The sequence below is a fragment of the Hylobates moloch genome, unplaced genomic scaffold (genome assembly GCF_009828535.3).
Source record: "Hylobates moloch isolate HMO894 unplaced genomic scaffold, HMol_V3 SCAFFOLD_7, whole genome shotgun sequence".
Classification (NCBI taxonomy): Eukaryota; Metazoa; Chordata; class Mammalia; order Primates; family Hylobatidae; genus Hylobates; species Hylobates moloch.
Window position 1 is genome coordinate 85,370,242 of NW_026652282.1, and position 16,730 is coordinate 85,386,971.

At 45.1% G+C, this 16,730-nt stretch overlaps 1 protein-coding gene across 3 annotated transcripts; it reads right to left on the reverse strand.

Moving 5' to 3' along the window:
* Positions 1 to 4,997: 4,997 nt before the first annotated feature.
* Positions 4,998 to 16,689, reverse strand: NXF3 (nuclear RNA export factor 3). 3 transcript variants are annotated; one of them, XM_058441706.1, is made up of 20 exons: positions 16,509 to 16,689; positions 13,889 to 14,057; positions 13,554 to 13,707; positions 12,821 to 12,904; positions 12,611 to 12,715; positions 12,406 to 12,486; positions 12,217 to 12,286; positions 11,973 to 12,061; positions 11,472 to 11,581; positions 9,799 to 9,835; positions 9,371 to 9,439; positions 9,236 to 9,291; positions 8,986 to 9,093; positions 8,807 to 8,865; positions 8,582 to 8,697; positions 8,444 to 8,486; positions 7,783 to 7,855; positions 6,812 to 6,944; positions 5,418 to 5,478; positions 4,998 to 5,177 (listed from the first exon to the last, which is right to left on the reverse strand). In XM_058441706.1, the coding sequence occupies exons 1-19, from the start codon at positions 16,510 to 16,512 to the stop codon at positions 5,467 to 5,469; spliced, it is 1,572 nt and encodes a 523-aa protein (XP_058297689.1). In that variant the 5' UTR covers positions 16,513 to 16,689; the 3' UTR covers positions 4,998 to 5,177; positions 5,418 to 5,466. The 3 variants fall into 3 exon arrangements, with proteins under 3 accessions (XP_058297689.1, XP_058297688.1, XP_058297690.1); XM_058441705.1 differs by having other exon boundaries at positions 6,762 to 6,944; XM_058441707.1 differs by lacking the exons at positions 6,812 to 6,944; positions 7,783 to 7,855.
* Positions 16,690 to 16,730: the final 41 nt, after the last annotated feature.

The window sequence follows — 16,730 nt, forward strand, 5'->3', positions numbered from 1 at the left end:
GTTAACATTGAGGTAAGACCATTTATCCTTTCAGCAAAAAGATTATGACTCACTGAAGGCTCGGATGATCATTAGCATTTTTTAGCAATAAAGTATTTTAAAAATTAGGCTATTTACATTTTTCTTTTTTCTTTTTTTTTTTTTTTTTTTCTGAGATGGAGTCTCGCTCTGTCCCCAGGCTGGAGTGCAGTGGCGTGATCTCGGCTCACTGTAAGCTCCACCTCCCGGGTTCATGCCATTCTCCTGCCTCAGCCTCCCAAGTAGCTGGGACTACAGGCACCCGCCACCACGCCCGGCTAATTTTTTGTATTTTTAGTAGAGACAGGGTTTCACCATGTTAGCCAGGATGGTCTCGATCTCTTGACCTCGTGATTCACCCGCCTCAGCCTCCCAAAGTGCTGGGATTACAGGCGTGAGCCACCACGCCCAGCCTTCATTTTTTAAACATAATGCTATTGCACACTTAATAGACTATAGTGCAGTGTAACTATAACTTTTTGAAATAATTTCAAAGGCATTACAAGAAAACTATAGAACAGTACCCCTTATGGATACTGATGCAAATATCTTCAACAAAATACTTGCAAGCTAAATTCAACAGGATATTAAAAGGTTATACATGATGACCAAGTGGGATTTATTCCTGGAATACAAGTGTGCTTCAACATATAAAAATCAAGTAATGTAATGTACCACATTAACAGAATGAAGGGGGAAAATGCACATAATTATCTCAATTAATTTAGAAAAAGCATTTGACAAAACTTATACCCTTTCACAATTGAAAACACTCAATAAACTAGGAATAGAAGGAAATTATATTAACATAATAAAGGCCATATATGAAAAACCCATGAGTAAAATCATACTCAACGGTGAGAGACTGAAAGTTTTTCCTCTAAGATTGGAATAAGAAAATAATGCCCATGCATGCCACTTCCATTCAACACAGTACTGGAAGTCCTAGCCAGAACAATTAAGCAAGCAAAATAAGTAAAAGGCATTCAAGTTATACAAGAAATAACATTAGTTAGTTCTGTTTGCAGTTGAAATAATTTTAGATGTGGAAAATCCTAAAGACTCCACCAAAAAACTGTGAGAAGTAATAAATGAATTCAGCAACGTTGATGGATACAAAATCAATACACAAGGCTGTGTGTAGTGACTCATTCCTGTAATCCCAGCACTTTGGGAGGCTGAGGTGAGAGGATTGCTTGAGGCCATGAGTTTCAGACCAGCCTGGGCAATATAGCAAGACTCTGATCTACAAAAAATTATTTTAAAAATTAGCCATCTGTGGTGGTGCATGCCTATAGTCCTAGCTACTCAGGAGGCTGAAACAGGAGGATTGTCTGAGTGCAGGAGTTCAAGGTTACAGTGAGCTATGATCACACCACCGCACTCCAGCCTGAGTGACAGAGTGAAACTCTGTCTCTTAAAAAAAAATTATTTACATTTCTATACACTAACAGTGAGCAATCTGAAAGAATAATTAAAAAACAATTTCATTCAAAATACTTATGTTTAAACTTAACCAAGGAAGCAAGAGACTTGTACACTAAAAACTACAAAATGTTACCGAAAGAAATTTAAGAAGACAAATAAATGCAAAGACATCCTGTGTTCATGGATTAGAAGACATTGTATTGTTAAAATATTAATACTACCCAAAGTGATCTATGGATTCAATGCAATCCCTGTCAAAATCACAATGATGTTCTTGCAGAAATCAAAATCCTAAAATTCATATGGAAACTCAAAGGACCCGATTAGCCAAAACAATCTTGAAAAAGAATAAAGTTTGAAGTCTCCCACATCCTGATTTCAAAGCTTAATACAATGCTCCAGTAATCAAAACAGTGGTACTGGCAGAATGACAGACATGTAAACAGAATTGGTAGTCTAAAAACAAATCCTGGCATAAATGGTCAAATGCTTTTCAACAGGGTGCAAAGACTGTCCAATGAGGAAAATACAGTCTTTTCAACAAATGTTGTTGGGATAAGTGGATATCCACACGGAAAAGAATTCAGTTATGCCCTTACATTATACCATATATAAAAATTAACTCAAAATGGATGAAAGACCAAAATATAAGAGCTAAAAGCATGAAACTCTTAGCAGAAGACACAGGGACAAGCCTCATAATATTGGATTTCACAATGATTCCTTGGATATGACACTAGAGGAACAGGAAACAAAAGAAAATAACAGATAAATTGTACTACATCAAAATGAAAGACTTTTGTGCATCAGAGGATGTAGCAATCGAATGAAAAGGGAAAATATTTTCAAATCATGTATCTGATAAGAGATTAATATCTAGAAAATATAAAGAACTCCTACAATTCAGCAAAAACAACAGAAAACAACCCAATTCAAAAATGGGCAAAGGACTTAGACGTTTCTCCAAAGAAGATATACAAGTAGCAATAAACACATCAAAGATTTTAAGTGTGTTTTGGATAAAGAGCCAAGAGTGTGGCTGGATACCTTTTGCTAAAGACATTTAATGTGTGATTAATAAGTCCAACCAATCCTCTCAGCTGAATCGAGGAAAAATATACAGTATCCAGAAAGAATCTGTGGATAACCCTCTTGTCTGATGGTATGGATCCCTTTGACACACACAGGAGACCCACAAGGTTTTTTTTAGAAGAACGTTCTACCACTAAAAACAATGCCAGTTTGACCTGAAGAAAACAAAAAAAGGGAAAAATGAAAGAAAGCTGACATCTAGGATTCTGCAGGCGGTAAAAAGGATGATAGAGTTACTTGACCGTTAACATCTGACATCCTTTAAGATAAAGGAGGAATGACTCAGAGGGCAGAGGCATGGATACAGAGGAGGAGGTCAGTAGAGCAGTGATGCCTTTGTGGCCCAGACAATAACGTGTCAAGCCACAGAGGGTAATTCTCAGGCCTTGAAACCCGGCCAGGTTTCTGTTTTCTGTTTTTTTGAGGCAGAATCTCACTCTGTCGCCCAGGCTGAAGTGCAGTGATGTGATTTTGGCTCAGTGCAACCTCCACCTCCCAGGCTTCAAGCAATTCTCCTGCCTCAGCCTCCCGAGTAGCTGGGATTACAGGCACCTGCCACCACGCCTGGCTGATTTTTGTATTTTTAGTAGAGATAGGGTTTCACCATGTTGGTCAGGCTGGTCTAAATTCCAGACCTCAAGTGATCCACCTGCCTCAGCCTCCCAAAGTGCTGGGATTATAGGTTTGAGCCACCGTGCCCAGCAAAACCCTGCTAGGTTTCGAACATGCTTGAATCAGTGACTGCTTTTATTATTTCATATTCTCCCCTTCAGAATGGGGATGTGTATTCTATACCTGTCCTGCCAATGAATTTTGGAAGCAGGTAGCTTGTTTTCTGGTTTTACAAGTCCACAGATGGAAAGGAATTTTGCCCCTACATGGTTCATAGATCAGATTTCACTCATACCCGATTTAGATGATGAGATTTGGGACTTTTTGAGTTGATGGTATTTAGACAGGATATTTGACTTACAGTTGATACCAGAATGCATTAACTTTTGGATATGGTGGGATGGGGTGAATGTATTTTTCACATTAGATGGATAGGAATTTTCAGGGGCCAGAGGGCACAATGTAGGAGGCTGAAGAGTGGCCTCCAAAAGATATGTCCACCTGGAACTTCAGAATGGGACTTTATTTGGAATAAATGTCTTTGTGGATATTAATGTAGGGATCTAGATATGAAATTACCCTGGATTAGGGTGAACTATAAATCCAGTGAGTGACTTTGAAAGGGGAAGAAGACCCTGAAAAAAAGACAATGTGAAGATGGAGGCAGAGATACCAGCTATGCTGCCACAAGCTAAAAATCAGCAGCAACCAGAAGCTGGAAGAGCAAGGAAGGATTCTCCGCCAGAGCCTTTGGATGGAGCATGGCCCTGCTGGCACCTTGATTTTGGATTTCTGGCCTCCAGAACTGTGAGAAAAGAAATCTGTGCAGTTTTAAACCACCTAGTTTGTGGTACTTTATTATGGCAGCTCTAGGAAACTATTACATCAATACAGACAAGATTCCCCACATGCACATGTGCGTGCACACACACAATGTTATTTTTCTGAAAATAAGTTTTTAGCTTTTTCTTCTAAATTGCCATCTTATCTCAACGACTGCAGTTATATTTTTGTAGTTATTATGGTTGGATAGCTTTTCATAGATTTTAGGGGACCATTACAATTGCTTTTTATTTTTTATTTTTAAATTATTATTATTATTATTTTGGAGACAGAGTTTTGCTCTGTCACCCAGCCTGGAGTGCAGTAGTGCAATCTCAGCTCAGTGCAACCTCCGTTTCCTGGGTTCAAGTGATTCTCCTGCCTCAGCCTCCCGAGTAGCTGGGACTACAGGCATGCATCACCATACCTGGCTAATTTTTGTAGTTTTAGTAGAGACAAGGTTTTACCATTTTGGTCAGGCTGGTCTCGAACACCTGACAAGTGATCTGCCTGCCTCAGCCTCCCAAAGTGCTGAGATTACAGGCTTGAGCCACCGTGCTCAGCCGCAAATGCTTTTTATAACGATTTGAGAGTGATATCACTTTCCCTTCTCTCTACTGATTTCTCTATATATGAAGGCTATTAATCTTACGTTCATCATATATGTGGGCATTTTTTTCTTCCCAGGTTTTCGTGCATTCTTTAATGCTATTTTTCCCCAAATGGGTTGTTTTTAAATTTGAATAGATTCGTATGGCTAAGAAAGTAATAATGTTTTCTGCATAAAAAATATCTTACTTGATGCACTAGGGACACAGAACATTAACCTCCAGGCTTAACAGGGTTAGAGAGCACTCCCCACCTTGGAAGCCAGATGGCCCTCTGGAGCACAGCTCTATCCTAAGGGTGGGTCCAAGATTTGAGACTTTAGGATTTCCCAGGAATTACTCATTCTCTCTGAATATCCCTTTCCTTTTCCGTAGAACAGAGATAATAATGCCTGACTCAAATGGATTTTGCAGGGATTTGACATAACAAGAAATCATTCTTTATTGTGAAAAGAAACAGAGATCCTGGGGGTAACAGGGGTGGACAAGTGCACAGAACAACTGGCCCCTTTGGAAGGATGAGAGTCAGCCCCGTGAGTTGGGTTTCGGCTTCTTAGCCCCAGCCAGATCTCCTGGTTCAGTCACAGGGAAATACATCTATTGGAACAAAAATACAGGGAAGATGATGAGGCTGAAGATTATGACACTTAAGGATTTCCTCTTAGGGCTTTGTTTTCAGGATCCTAGGTCAGTCTGTGTGAGGGCCTTCTCTGGGATCTTGCCCTTGGCCAAGAGGAAGTGCAGGAGGGAGCTGGGAGATCAGCAGAACCGGAAGCCCAAGTTCCATCCCCAGGCCACCCAACCTCTGCTCACTTGGCCTGAATTCCTAGACCTCACCTTGGGCCGTGCAAGAACATGAGGAGCTCTGACGTAGTCACACTGGTTGTTATGAAGGCAGCTGTGGTGAAGGAAGGACAGGTAACATCCATTAGGACCCAACTGGAGACACTCTGACAATACAATGCCATTTCTTAATCTATGCAACAAAAACATGTCTGTGTTTTCTGGAATTTATTGCAGCAGAAGGAACCCTGTGAAAAGCCAAATGTCTACCAACCCTGAAAAGCCAAATGTCTACCAACAAAGGAACAGGATCCACGGAACTGTGAAAGGAAAATAAATCTTGGGGTCCCAAAATCACTAAGCTAAAGGTAAAAGTCAAGCTGGGAACTGGGTCATGCAAACCTGCCTCCCCTTTTGGTTCCTAAATAAGATGGCTATAAGATGAAAAACTACACGCCTCCCCCATATTTTGTCCGCAAGGAAATTCCTCGTGAGCTGCAAGATCTTTGCTGTAAGGTGTTTCTGTTAAAATTTCACCATGACAATGTAAATTGATAGCTTATCTTTACAGGTACAGTCACCCCCCATCCACCAGACACAAATGCGTATATGATTGTTCCCCCGCACCATTTTCTCTATGTCATCTTATATAAAAAAAATGCAGATTCACTGAGCCAGACAAAGGCATGAGTAACTATCTTTCCCTACCCTCCCCCTTACATGAAAATTGTGTACTTCTCAATATCCTACCCTTTCCCCTTTAAATCTGGAATCCTCAAAATCATCTTTGAAAGGCATAGGCCTGTCTCCCAGGCACATGTCCTTAACTGTGGCAAATAAACCTCCTAAAATGATTGAGACTTGTCTCGTCATTTTTCTCGATTGACAGAATTCAGAGAAGTACTGTACACCTGTTCAAAATAACTAGGTAGCTGAATATGTATCAAGAGGGAAATGTACAGTATGATACTGAGTGAAATAAGGAAGCAAAGCCAACTATCTGCAAGTTCCCATTATTCACTCCCCTGCTCCTCCCAGCGCATACCAATCACTAATCACCATACACACCCAGCACTCACTTCTTTTTTTTTTTTTTTTTTTTGAGACGGAGTCTTGCTCTGTTGCCCAGGCTGGAGAGCAGTGGAGCAATCTCTGCTCACTGCAAGCTCCGCCTCCTGGGTTCACGCCATACTCCTGCCTCAGCCTCCCAAGTAGCTGGGACTACAGGCGCCTGTCACCACGCCCAGCTATTTTTTTTTTTTCTATTTTTAGTAGAGACGGGGTTTCACCATGTTAGCCAGGATGGTCTCAATCTCCTGACCTCGTGATTCACCCGCCTCGGCCTCCCAATGTGCTGGGATTACAGGCGTGAGCCACCACGCCCAGCCCAGCACTCACTTCTGAGGCAACTGGTGGTTCATCCCAGACTGGGCAGAGAAAACCTGCACCATTTTCTGCTGCTCCTGGGAGAAGGCAGTCACGGAGCTGGAGAAGGCTGTGGGCACTAGGGTGAACAAGGCACTCTGGGTCCCTTGGTGGCTGGTATCCCGCACAAAGAGCTTGTCATTCACGATGCACAGACTGGAGGAAAAATGGGCCATCAGGTAGCCAGAGAGAAGGACATCTCCCCACCCCCTACAAGGATCTTTTTCCTACTGTTCAGCAACCTGATTTCTTCGATACCTCTACTGTGCCTCCCTCCTAGCTTTTTGGCTGGTACCCTCTAGCCCTCCCACAGAGCCCACCTTTGGAGAGACTGCCTACATGCTTCACCAGTTTTGTAGGTTTACCTACAACCCGAGGATGGTTTTACACTCACATTTACCCTTTACAATAGCCCAAGGGAGTGGACACTGTAATCACCAGTTTCAAAAGAAGATTCTGAATTACAAAGAGGTCACATGCCTTGACCAAAGTCACAGTGAGTATCGCATCAGGAAAGAACTCATACTATGACTCCAGAGCCCACACATTTTTAAAAAAATTTTTCCATACAGGGTCTCACTCAGGCTGGAGTGCAGTGATGTGATCTAGGCTCACTGCAGCCTCAACCGCCTGGGCTCAAGATCCTTCCACCTCAACCTCCTGAATGGCAGGATGATAGATGCACACCACCACACCAAGCTAATTTTTAGTTTTTTTTTGTTTTTTTTTTTTGTTTTTTTTGTAGAGACAGGGTCACACTGTGTTGCCTAGGCTGGTCTCAAACTCTCGGGCTCAAGCAATCCTTCCACCTTCAGCTTCCTAAAACACTGGGATTACAGGCGTGAGCCACTGCTCCTGGCCCATACTCTTAACTATTAGACTAGACTGTCGGTTTTTTACAACATTGAGAACACCCTGAAGACTGCACCACCACATTCCCACACCACTGGCCCCAGGCTGGGATGGGTGCTCCCACCCACAACACGGCACTAACCTGGAACTGCTGCCAGGGGTAGCAATGAAGGTCCGGGTGAAGGCGAGAACAGAACCCTGAGACTGTCCTTCCACTTCAAAGACAACAAACAACATTGCCTTAGAGTTGCACAGGCTTTACATGCTCACACGGTGTTCCCCAGTCAGAGTCTTGCTTGACACTCACACAGAAGGGGGCCAGACCAGGACAGTTGTTCACTTGGAGTCCGGCGGATGTGGTAGGAATGGGGAGGGCAACAACAGGAATAATCTGCTCCCAGTGATAGGGCCCCTATCATGTGTGGGGCCCTGTGAAAACCACAAGTTCACTTGATTCCTATTTCACAGTAGCCCAAGAGATGGGTTATTATTGGCCCCATTCTGCAAATGAGGAAACTGAAGGGTTAAGTAACTAGCACAAGTTCAGGGTAAGGACCTGGGATGAGAGCTGTCAGACTCCACAGTCTGTGTGCTTAACGCAAGCCTGAGCTGTGCAAGGCTGACAGGCATGGAACTAGGTCAGATCAGGGTGGTTTGTGGGCAGAGTTGGGGTGGGAAAACACGGAGGGAACAAAAGGAAGGAAAGGAACAAAATGAGGGAAGCTGGGGGAGTTCTGAGACGGAGCCCAGCCAGGGGGAGGGAGCAGTGGGGGATCTGGGGAAGGGACTCTACAGACACTCACCTTCCTTGAACACACCGTTGACAGAAAAGCAGAGCATCCATTCCTGAAAGGGAAGATCTCCGGTGCTCAGGATCCCCCTTAACCTCCTACCCACCTCTGGCTCTCTGGGCCTGCCCAAGGGAGGAAGCGGGTGCTCACCGTCTGGTACCACATGTCCACCAGGAAGGAGCTGAGATCATGCTGAGTTTTGGGCAACGCACTGAGGGAGTCCACAATATCACATTTTGTGTGCTTCAGCAGCTCCCCCCGCAGGTCTGTAGAGGAGAAGAGAAGCAAGGATTTGGGGGGCTGCCACACCCCAGTTGTGTGACTGTTCCTGTCACACCCCCTTACCCTGCCCAGTCTTCTCCATCACACACTTACAGGGGTCTTTGAGCATTTTTATATTCCTGCTCTCCTTGAAGTACTTGCACAAGCTGCTCCTAGGAGAAAAAGAGGAGCAGGAGTGGGTGGTCTGGCCAGTGCAGACATCTCCAAGAGCTGGTGTCTTTCTGCAGGGGAGTCACATGGCCCTGGGCCAGGGTCCGAGCTGTGATACTCACGGGGCTGAGTCCTCAGGATTGAAGGGAATGCTCAGGGAGAAGCAGGCCTCATCGTGGTAAGCACTAAGGAGACCCTGTCGATCTCCAGAGTCATAGATCAAGTAATACCTGTTGGAGACCAGTGAGGACAGGCTATCTCTGTGGCCTGGGTGCCAAATGAGACTTGAAAGTCTCGCTGTAGGCAGACTTGTACTTGGGTAAATTGATCTGACCTAGCCCTCTCTTGCCTCAGATTCCCAGGGATACTTACTGCTGTAGGAATTGCAGGACCAGATTCTTCAACATCTCAGATCCAAAGAAGCTTCCCTGGAATAAAGAGTCCCCAGGACCACAGATAGTACCCCCCCTTCCTCATGTACCACCCTGCTGGATCCTCTCTTCTCACCTTACAGGTTGGTAACCTCTTGTGTGCTTCAGTACCACATAGAGTTGCTCTGGGTGACTGCTGGCCATCCTGGGGAAGGCAAGAGGAAATCAATAGTGCAAAGTAGGGAGGTGACACGGAAAATTACGGAAAAGGATAGACCCAGGAGAGGGTGAAATCAGAAATCAGGTGTGAAAGCGTTGTGGAAATTACATGGGCAAGACTACAGTTGGGATTGCTGCCACCTGAAGCCTGTTGTGAACTTGTGTGAAGAAGCTCTATAGCCTCTGCCAAGTTCCCACATGAGTCTGTATCCCCTTCCCCCCCTCCCTTGAGGTTTAAGGGTTAGCTCCAAAAATGTAACTGGGACAATATCTAAAGGGGTTTGGGGCAGTTGAGGGCAGCATCAGTCCCAACTAGGAAAGTCAATGATCAAGGAATACACTTACCAGGCATAATAATTTGGGGAACAATTCCAGGATGGAGCTGCCGAAAATCAAAACAAAATGGACAACGGTAAGTGCAACTGTGGAGCTGTCCTCCTCATGGAAGCAATCACACCTACGTCAGAGACACAGTGCAGTGTGTCCACCTACACTCCGAAGTTCCTGCCCCTGCAGCCCTGGGCAGCATTGGGAGCCCAGGCTTCAGGACTTTCTTCCCCTCCCTCCATCCCTCTCTCACCTTTGTCCAAGTCCCCACTGAAGGCTCCACAGGGAGTAGGAAATGGGGTGGGAGCCCAGGGCTCTGCTACCTCACTGGCTGTCCATCAATCTGCCTGGCCTGGCCCTGGCCAAGACCAGGTCAGCTCTTAGGGACGGCCCAGGATGCTGGGACAGGGAGGTGAGTGATGCAGGCTCAGGAGGCAGGAAGGGGAAGGCAGGGGGATGATGGCAGAAACGGGGTGAAGGTAGGGGAGGGAGAGACAGGTGAGACATATGAGAGGAGAGACAATGGAGAAACAGGATGCAAAGCAAAGGGAAGGGAAAGATGATCTACCGTGGTGGTGGAGTTCAGGGGGGAATAGAGAAGAAAAGGGCTCCCCTACTGCAGCCCTTTCCCTCACTGGCCCCGGCTGGCCCTGGGGACCGAGGCAGGAAAGGAAAAAACATGCACCTGTTGGGCTGGGGCCCACTGGATGCAGCTGGAGCCTTTCTCACCTGTGTGAGCCCAGTCTGAGCTGGGCATGGGAAACAGAGCAGCCACTGGGACAGGAGACCTTCTCCCGGGAGGAGTGAAGGGTCAGGCCCCAGCTCAGCATGGGGTTCAGAGTCTGGTGACCCCCTCTCCAGACCACTGCATTCTCTTCTGAGGGTCCCTGACTCCTGTGCCCCTCTGCTGACGCCTTGACCGAGGAATGCTACCCGTCTCAGGCTACCCAGGGCTCCTCTGAGGGCCCAGGCGGGACGATGTGAGGTGTGGAGGGAAGGAGAGGCAGTGCCCTGAGAGGCCTGTCCTTCTGTCTCAACCTCCTCTGCCCTCTGCCTTCCACTCCTGCCTCAGGAACGTGGCCCGCTTCTGGCCCCTTGACTCAGGAAACCCAGGTTTCTCCCCAAGGAGGGCCCAGCTCCTGGCATTGGCCAGAGGAAGAGATGGCATGACAGCAGCCACCCAGGGCCCCAGTCCTCAGTATGGGGCAGGGAAGCCCCCATGCCAGCCCAGGACAGGAGAGGGGACCTTTTTGGAGCAAGAGAAGGAGAACCGCTCTCAGGACAGGGGAGGGAAGCCCCATCTCAGCATGGAGGCAGGAAGGCCTGTCTCAGCATGAGGCCCTGGACTAAAGGACTCTTCTCGGTCCAGGACACAAGCACCTGAATACTGCTGGTCCTGGGGAAGTGAGGGAGCCCTGCTTCCTGGAGCACACTCACAGAGGGCACGCTGGAGGAGGCTGGGTGGAGACAGGTGGGAAACGCATCCCAGAGCAGGTGAAAAGGGGAACATGTCAGAGGAAGGAAAGGAGACCTCTAAGCACAGATGAATGATTGACACAGAGAGAGGAGTGGGGCGAGGGGGAAGGAGAGGGTCTGTGGTCCTCCCAAAAGACCAGTGCTGCCTCCTCCTGCAGAAGGGCACTATCAAACACAGGTCAGGGTCCCAGGTGGTGACAGAGGGTACAACTGACTTTATGTTGCTGGAGTTATCTGAGAAGGTCGTGCACATTGGGCTTCTGTCCACACACTTCTCTCCTGGCTCCATCCCTTTCCACTTGTCCATCTCCCCTGCAGACATCACCTGCAATTATGCAGAAGAACCACATAGACCCAGGAAAGAGCAGCTGGAGGGCCCTGCACCCTCAGTCTCCTCCCTTGCCAACAAATCCACTTCCTTGCCTCTTGTCACTACCCTAATGAACCCTCCTCCCCCTTTTTCTTCAAAGAACTATCTATTACGCCTCACTTTATTTTTCAAGAAATTCAGCTGGTTAATGTTGGGGGCCTTTGGCATAATGTCAAGCATCTGGTAGGCTTTTTTGCTGTTTGGGTTCAAGGGCAAAAGCTATGGTGAGGAATGAATTAAGAATTAAGAGTGACGGCCCCCAACAGGGGATATCTTAGACCAATTAGCCTCCTGGCTAATCTCTTCCACCTTCACCCTCAATCCCAGCATGAGCCTAAGGCCTCACCGTAGGTATGTTCTCTTCATGGACTTGCAAGGAGGCAGCCATGCACTTTCTAGGATTCGATGCCATTTTAGTATCACGGCTCATCATGTCTCCAGAAAGCAGAGAGGAGAAAATCAGAAGTCTGAGAGGGACCCGCCTGGTACAGCATCAGCACTAAGCCCTCCCCAAGTTGCCAACCATAAGTCTCCATCTCACACAGACACCTCTGCCCTCATCTGCCATAGAATTACTTTCTCAGCCATACCTGGGTAAAATGGGAGTCTCTGGACATCAAGAGCTTCCTGGGAGACATCACACTGTTGGTTCATGGCCAGCTGCAGAGTTAGAGATGGGTTTCAGAGGCTCTGAAGTTGAGGTGGTGAAGGGGGCAATAGGTGGGGAAGCAGCAGTGGGTCTGGCTTTGTGTGAACAACTTGCCATGAGTCTGTATTACCTTTATCTGCTCCGCCTTTTCTGACTTCAGCTCCCTCTGCACAAAGTGGGGTATACCAGCAGGGTTGACAAAGATTGATATCTGCAGAGAACCCAAGAGGGGCTGAGTAAACACTAGGAACTCTGAGCCCCAAGATCAAACAAGACCTCACCCTTGCCCTGCCCTCTTGCTCGATGCTAGCCCTGGTCATTCATTTGACACACACCTTTTCATTATCCTCATCCAAAATCTTGCCACTGACATTCTTCAGTGCATAGGCGATGCTGGCATTCTCCACAAAGAAGCTGGCATGCATGTTTTCATAGTGAAACTATAGGGAGAGTTGCAAGAGAAATGAATATGAGGCCAGAGTCTCTGCTCATCCAGCCCCCAACCTGTCCTGTTTTCTCTCGTCTGCCTCATGGTCCTTTCTTACCTCAACTGGGACGAAGGGTACACTGCATTCATTCCGAATCAAATTCAGCAGCCACTTCTCATTGTATTTTATGCCGAAGGGAACCTATGAGTGAAAGAAAGAATGAGTGAGGAAAGCAGACTGACATAGTGGAATTAAACATTAAAAGTGGACCCAAATATGTTCCTTTCAGACTTTAAAATAGTTTAAGATAGGACAACATCCATTATTGCTAATTTATGTATTTCATTATTATTTCTTTCATTATTTCTAATATCTATTATTTCTAACCAAACATGGATTTCCTAAATACCCTTTCTTACTATTCAAATTGTTTTCTTAAAATAATCAATTTAAGATGTTTAATATGAGCTTTCTTTTATAAAGTCCCACAAGAGTCTACCTAAGGCAGATCAGGCCTGCCCCTTTGACAAGGACCCCACTAATTCAACCCCTCACACACTTAGTTTGAGCGAAACTGAAGCATCTGGTGTGGAGATACTCTATCTCCTTAGCATTCATTTCCTCCTTTGATTGTAAACGACCTCTTCCGCTCTCTCTGCAGTCAGTCTGTTCCCCTTACATTGCTTCTCTGAATTTACTCTTAAGATGATCTAGGATGTTAACTCCTAGTAATAAAGGACAGATTACATACTTTCCTGCTCTTACAAAAGTATCTACTGTCTACACAAATCCAACACAATTCCCCCTGTTCTCCTTCTGAACATTAGATCCACTTTGCCAGGACACTCACTGTGATCTTGAACCAGCTCCCTAAGGTCCCATCTGGCATGTTCCCCTCCATTCTTCTCTCTGGAGGTTTTTGCTCGCTCTCCATGTTAACATGGGTTTGGTCTTGTTTACGAAAACTGCCTTTCCGATTATAGGGTGAAATAGCATAGGGAGTGCTGTGAGCAAGCGGAGAAAAGGTAGTTAACATATGCTCCGAAGGTCTTTTATACACATTTGATCGATTAATCGAGTTCTGTCATTCCTCTCTCTGTCAAATTGGAAAGAATGACATATTCAGCTACAGGGTTGTGTATTTCACTGGCCGGTACATTCCAGCCATGCTGACTGGTCACTTACTATCTTACTGGAGAGTCCATGTGGGCACGATGCATTGCTGCACCTCCATCTTGCTGCTGATGGGATGAAGAACGCATGCCAGGATTGACTGGTTCAGACCTACTGCTAAATCTCCTTTGGTAAATATCCCCACCTCTTGCTCTTCTTTGAACAGCTTGATCAGTGTGACCTTAAATTGAGAACAGCACATCAACACTTAGAATACCAGAAAAAAATCTTGGGAAAATATAATGGATAATGAAAAAATTCACCAATATTTATTTATTTAGAGTCAGGATCTGGCTCTATTGCCCAGGCTGTAGTGCAGTGCCATAATCACCGCTCACTGCAGCCTTGTCCTCTATGGCTCAAGAGATCCTCCCACCTCAGCCTCCCAAGTAGCTGGGACTACAGGCACGTGCCACCACATCTGGTTAACTTTTTTTTTTTTTAGAGATGGGGTCTCTCTGTGTTGCCCAGGCTGGTGATTTTTATAATCTAGAAAGAAATATATCACAGTGCCAAAAAAAAGTTGAATGACTTCACTGTGGTTTCACCTCCTGGGAGATGAGTTGGGGAACATTAACAGCCAAGGAGAAAACAAGCACAGCAGAAAGGGTTTGGGTTTAGGTGATACTAATCTATGATGATAGTCCTTGCTCTGCCCTTTTCAGGCTGGATAACCTAGATCAAATTGCTTATCATCTGTAACCCTCAATTCCCACCTCTAATTGGAGAATAATAAAATCTACCCTAAAAATTTGCTATTATGCCTCAAGGGTCAAAGGCAAGTTCCCTGCCTCAAAGAAGAATCAGATAAATGAAAACATTGCTGAAGAAAATATCCAGAATGAATCTTGGAGAGACATAATTATGGAATTAATTACCAAAAGAGTGAAAGAGAGAATTTAAAAAGATGTGGTAAGCGCGGCCGGGCGCATTGGCTCTTGCCTGTAATCCCAGCACTTTGGAAAGCCGAGGTAGGTGGATCACGAGGTCAGGAGATGGAGACCATCCTGGCTAACATGGTGAAACACCCTCTCTACTAAAAATACAAAAAATTAGCCGGGCGTGGTGGCGGGAGCCTGTAGTCCCAGCTACTCGGGAGGCTGAAGCAGGAGAATGGCGTGAGCCCAGGAGGTGGAGCTTGCAGTGAGCCAAGATTGCACCACTGCACTCCAGCCTGGGCGACAGAGCGAGACTCTGTCTAAAAAAAAAAAAAAGAGAGAGAATGGCGTGAACCCATGAGGTGGAGCCTGCAGTGAGCCGAGATCCGCCCATGCACTGCAGTGCAGAACTAATTTACACTGGATTGTGATAGGGCAAAGATATATATTGTAATCCTAAGGATAAACACTACAACAATGGCAGAACGTTTCACTTTCTAGCCAAATGAGATAAAAATTTAATAGTTAAAACTATTAATCATTTCAAAGGAGAGAGGTGTGGAAAAAGAACTTAAAACAGGCAAAAATAAATATATAGTAATATGGTCTATTTAAACCAAATCATACCTATATTTTCATTAAAAGAAATTAGACTTAAGTATTCCAAATTAAAAAGCACAGAGTATCACACTAGATAAAAAATTCCATCAAATTATCCTGAAAAGAAACATGTAAAATTTAATAATATAGAATATTTGAAAATAAGAAAAATGGCATGATGCATACCATTTATACACTGACTGAAAGCTTATGTAACCATATTAATAAGAGAAAATATATACTTTAAGAAATACTAGAGAAAAGAACTCATAATGATAAAGGTTCACATCAACAAGAAGATAATAAGAAAGCAGGTGCGCCCACTGCCTTCACAGCACCTGGGCCTGAGGTGCGTGGCTCCCAGGCCCTTGCCAGCTCCAGGTGTGTGAGGAAGACTTCAGAAACCCGATTGAGACGTGGAGAGATCCCCCAGGGAGGGTCTGACCTGCTTCAATTCCGCTAATGTCTTTCATTTCTTGTTCACCTGCTTTCATGAAATCCTCACATCGTTTTAATGGTACTAGTCAAGACAAGAAAATCATCAGGCTTTCAGCCTTGAGGCAACATTGGTGTACGCACACTATGGAGCTCATCAGAGTATATCACTGAAGAATATGATGGCTGAAAACAATTTAAAAATGCTAAAGATTCAACAGTGTGTGGTAGCCAACAAACCACCTAGAAACAGGCCATATATTTGCAATATTTGCTTCAAGCACTTTGAAACACCATCAAAATTAGCTAGGCACTATCTCATTCATACTCGTCAAAAGCCATTTGAACGTGATGTGTGTCATAAAACCTTTAGACAACTAGTTCATCTGGAGAGGCATCAACTAACTCATAATCTGCCTTTTAAATGTAGTGTTTGTCAGCGCCACTTAAAAAATCTGAAGACATTTGTGAAGCACCAACAACTTCACAATGAAACCTATCAGAATAATGTTAAACAGGTCAGAAGATTGCTGGAGGCCAAGCAAGAAAAGTCAATGTATGGAGTGTATAATACTTTTACCAGAGGAAAGATGGACATTACACCCATGCTCTAAGTCCGATCCCACATATAGCATGAAGAGAAGAAAGAATATTCATGCATATGCAATCTGTGGCAAGATGTTTCCATCACAGTCAAAACTTGATAGGCATGTACTTACTCATACTGGTCAGAGGCCTTTTAAATTTGTCTCATGTAGTAAATCTTTTCGACAGTCACCTCACTTAAAAATCCACCAACTTGGCCGGGCGCGGTGGCTCACGCTTGTAATCCCAGCACTTTGGGAGTCCGAGGCGGGCGGATCACGAGGTCAGGAGATCGAGACCACAGTGAAACCCCGTCTCTACTAAAAATACAAAAAAAAAATTAGCCGGGCGTGGTG

Excerpts from the sequence above, each read along its gene's own strand:
- NXF3 (XM_058441705.1), bottom strand. Across the intron at positions 12,287-12,405 it reads AAAAGGCGGAGCAGATAAAG|CTGGCCATGAACCAACAGTG; the intron begins GTAATACAGACT and ends CTAACTCTGCAG. Across the intron at positions 9,836-11,471 it reads GATAACTCCAGCAACATAAA|CTCCATCCTGGAATTGTTCC; the intron begins GTCAGTTGTACC and ends GATTTTCGGCAG.